This window comes from Panthera uncia (genome assembly GCF_023721935.1).
Source record: "Panthera uncia isolate 11264 chromosome E2 unlocalized genomic scaffold, Puncia_PCG_1.0 HiC_scaffold_19, whole genome shotgun sequence".
Lineage (NCBI taxonomy): Eukaryota > Metazoa > Chordata > Mammalia > Carnivora > Felidae > Panthera > Panthera uncia.
The window spans coordinates 2,514,660-2,518,241 of record NW_026057588.1 but is presented as its reverse complement, the minus strand read 5'-3'; the positions used below and the strand labels follow the sequence as shown (position 1 = coordinate 2,518,241).

Below are 3,582 nucleotides of genomic sequence, written 5' to 3'. Positions count from 1 at the left end.
AGACCTCCAAAGTGTTTTCAAGTGATGGTGATGGTCACATACTTCATTGTTTTAAGACTTTCTTTTCTTTCTTTTTTTTTTTTTTTTTAGGAGTTTTAGGTTCACAACAAAATTGAGGAAAGCACAGATATTTCCTTTGTATTTCCTGCCTCCCTACATGTATAGCCTCTTCCATTATTTGCATCACTTACCAGGATGGTACTTTTTTTTTTCACCAAGGATGACACTACCTTGATACATTATAATCACCCAAAGTCCAGAGTTTACTTTAGAATTCATTCTTAGTTCTGTAAATTCTGTGGGTGGACAATCCATTACTATAATATCCTACAGTAATATCTATTATTATAATATCACACAGTATATTTTCACTGCCCCCCAAATCCTCTATGCATGCTTATTTATTATCCCCTCCCCCTCCAATCCTGGTCAACCACGGATCTTTTAATTGTCTGCATAGTTTTGCTTTTCCAGAGTGTCACATAGTTGGAATCCTACAGTGTGTAGTTTTTTTTCGGAATGGCTTCTTTCACTTAGTAATATGCATTTGAGTTTTCTGCGTGTCTTTTCATGGCTTGATAGTTCAATTTATTTTAGTACTGAATAATGTTCCATTGTCTGGATGCACCACAGTTTATCACAATTTTTTTTTTCTTGTACTGCCATTCATCTGGCTTCAACTAAAATCAATGTCTCGTAGATATTGATGCGATGGCTGCCACCAAGTGGGAAATAGGAATCCTCTTCCTCACTCAGCTGGGAGTGGGAATCCTTGCAAACGCCTCTCTCCTGTGTCTTTATAACTTCACACTTCTCACTGGACACAAGGTGAGACCCACAGACTTGATTCTCAATCAACTGGTCTTAGCCAACTCCTTGGTGCTTTTATTGAGAGGGATCCCTCAGGCCATGGCAGCCTTTAGATCAAAATATTTCCTGAATGAGGCCGGATGTAAACTTCTTTTCTATTTCCATAGAGTGGCCAGAGGGGTTTCCCTCAGCACTACCACACTTCTCAGTGTCTTTCAGACCATTAAACTATGTTCCAATTTCTCTAGGTGGCTGGAGCTCAGAATAAGATCCCCAATGTTCATTGGTTTCTGCTGTCTCCTTTGCTGGATCCTGCATCTGTTGGTAAATATTTTTGTTCCTATCAAAATGATTAGTCCTATGAGTGGCAAAAATTATAGTGTGAGAATAAGGTATGGATACTGTTCCACACTCAATCCAGACAGATTTCTCAAATTTGTGGTTGTAGCAATATTCTTCCTAACTGATTTTATGTGTTTGAGTCTCATGGCCTGGGCCAGTGGCTCAGTGGTCCTTTTCCTGCTCAGGCACAAACAGCGAGTCCAACACATTCACAGCCACAGCCTTGCTCCCAGACCTTCTCCCGAGGCCAGGGCCAGTTGTACCATCTTGATCCTTGTGAATGCTTTTTTCTTCTTTTACTCACTGTCTTCTCTTTTGTTTGTTTGGATGACTCTATTTGCTATTCCGGGCCAGTGGCTGGTGGATGCCTCTATGTTTTTGTCTTCATGTTTCCCAACATTCAGCCCTTTTGTGCTCATTTTCAGTGATACTCGCATCACTCGGTTTTGTTTCATTTCCTGGCAAGGAAAACATATTTTCTAATCTGATTGTGACTGTATGACTCTGTTCTCTACATGAAATTAATCATTTCTTCCGCCAGCTGTTAGTATTTAAGGGACTAAAAATTTTCAGATTCTTGATATAAATTTATTATTCTGTGTAGAGTGGGGCAGTTAGATCCTGGAAACCATAATCCTATATGAGTCCTAACACGAACATTATTTATGTGCTTACACAAAGAGTATACTGTTTTAGCTTCATCAGTGGAAAAGCTGATGACATTCTGAAATAGTATAACAGAAGTAAAATTTTGAACTTAGGAAGTGGATAAAATCACTCAGTTTGGGTATTTTTGAGAGGGGTGGGAGAGTCGTAAATTTTATGTAATATTAACTTTGCCATGTAAATAATTTTCAAGTATATAATTCAGTAGCATCAGGTAAATTTGTAATGCTGTGTATCTACTGCCACTATTTCCAAAGTTTTTTTTTTTTTTTATATAATTTCAAACATAAATTGTGTATCCATTAGGCAATAACTCCCCATTCACCCCTCACTCCAGCCCCTAGGAATCTCTCATCATTCTGTTTTTATGAGCTTGTTTATTCTAGATATTAGTATTCATGGAACCATATCTTTATCCTTCTGTGCCTGGCTTATATCACTTAGCATAATGTTTTCAAGGTTCATTCATCTTATGGCATGTTTCAGCATTTTATTGCTTCTTACCACTGAAAAATATTCCATTGTTTGGGCATGCCACATTTTATCCATTCATCTATTGACGGACGCTGGGTTGTTTCCACTTTCTGGCTGTTGTGATTAATGCTGCTATGAACATGGGTGTACAAGTATAGATTTGAGTCCCTGCTTTCCATTTGTTGCAGTATATGCCCAGGAATGGAATTTTTTTTGGTCAGATGACCTATCTCTATTAAGCTTAATGAGAAGCCGTATTCTGCCTTCTCACTTTGCAACATTTTATATTCTCATAAGAAGTGTACAAGGGTTCACGTTTCTCCACAGCCTCGGCAACAACTTGTTATTTTACCCTTTTGAAAATAGTCATCTTGGTAGATGTAGATTGGTATCTCATGGTGGTTTCATTTGTATTTCCTTAATGACCTATGGTGTTGACATCTGAAGTAATTTACTCCTGCTGTTTCCATTGTCCTTTTCCTCATTTGTTTTCCCTCTCTTCTGTGTAACTGTATAAACTGTATAAACATGTACTGATACCTACTCCGCTCAGATGAAACTCTGCCTCCTTTCACTTCCTGAAAGCTCTATCCCATTTCTCAAAATGTCCCTCCCAGTCAGGTTTGCAGCACACACGTTAAATTCCTTTCCCCACTCTCTCTTCTGTTCTCCAAATGAAGTCAGGGAAACCCATCTTTCTTCCAGTGAGTAAACTCCACGCGGTAAAACAGATATCCAGCAGAAAGCTGACGCCCTCTATTGGAAATAGAGGTAATCTATAAAATGAGTGGAGGCTGTCATTTGGGGATTTTTCTTCCCTCTCTTTCAGCTCACAAAATAACTTCCCTAACTCAAGTGAGTCCTGTTATAGAAGGGGTTCCTCCTGCTTTACATAGGATTTTCCTTCTGCTTTAAATCAGGTCTGAGATTTCATGCTATATGGTTGACTCTTGAACAACACAGGTTTGAATTGCATGGGTCCAGTTATATGTGATTTTTTTTCAATACATACAGTACAGTGCTGTAAGTGTATATGTATATTTGTTTCTTGTTCGTTACTAACATTTTTTTCTCTACCTTACTTAATTGGAAGAATACAGTATATAATACAAACAAAAAAATGTAATCAACTGTTTATGTTATTGGTAAGGATTCTGGTCAACGGTAGGCTATTAGTAGTTAAGTTTTGAGGGAATCAAAAGCTATAGGGATTTCAACTGCCCTGATTGGAGAGGTGGAGAAAGTTGAGGGGCTGGGGAAATGGGAGTTGGGGGTGTCAGCGCTAACCCC

At 38.4% G+C, this 3,582-nt stretch overlaps 1 protein-coding gene across 1 annotated transcript; it reads left to right on the top strand.

Annotated features, from left to right (window-relative positions):
• The first annotated feature begins 706 nt into the window (after positions 1 to 706).
• Positions 707 to 1,704, top strand: LOC125915867 (vomeronasal type-1 receptor 1). The gene has a single exon (XM_049621919.1). It carries the CDS (start codon positions 712 to 714, stop codon positions 1,633 to 1,635), a length of 924 nt encoding a protein of 307 aa, XP_049477876.1. The 5' UTR covers positions 707 to 711; the 3' UTR covers positions 1,636 to 1,704.
• Positions 1,705 to 3,582: the final 1,878 nt, after the last annotated feature.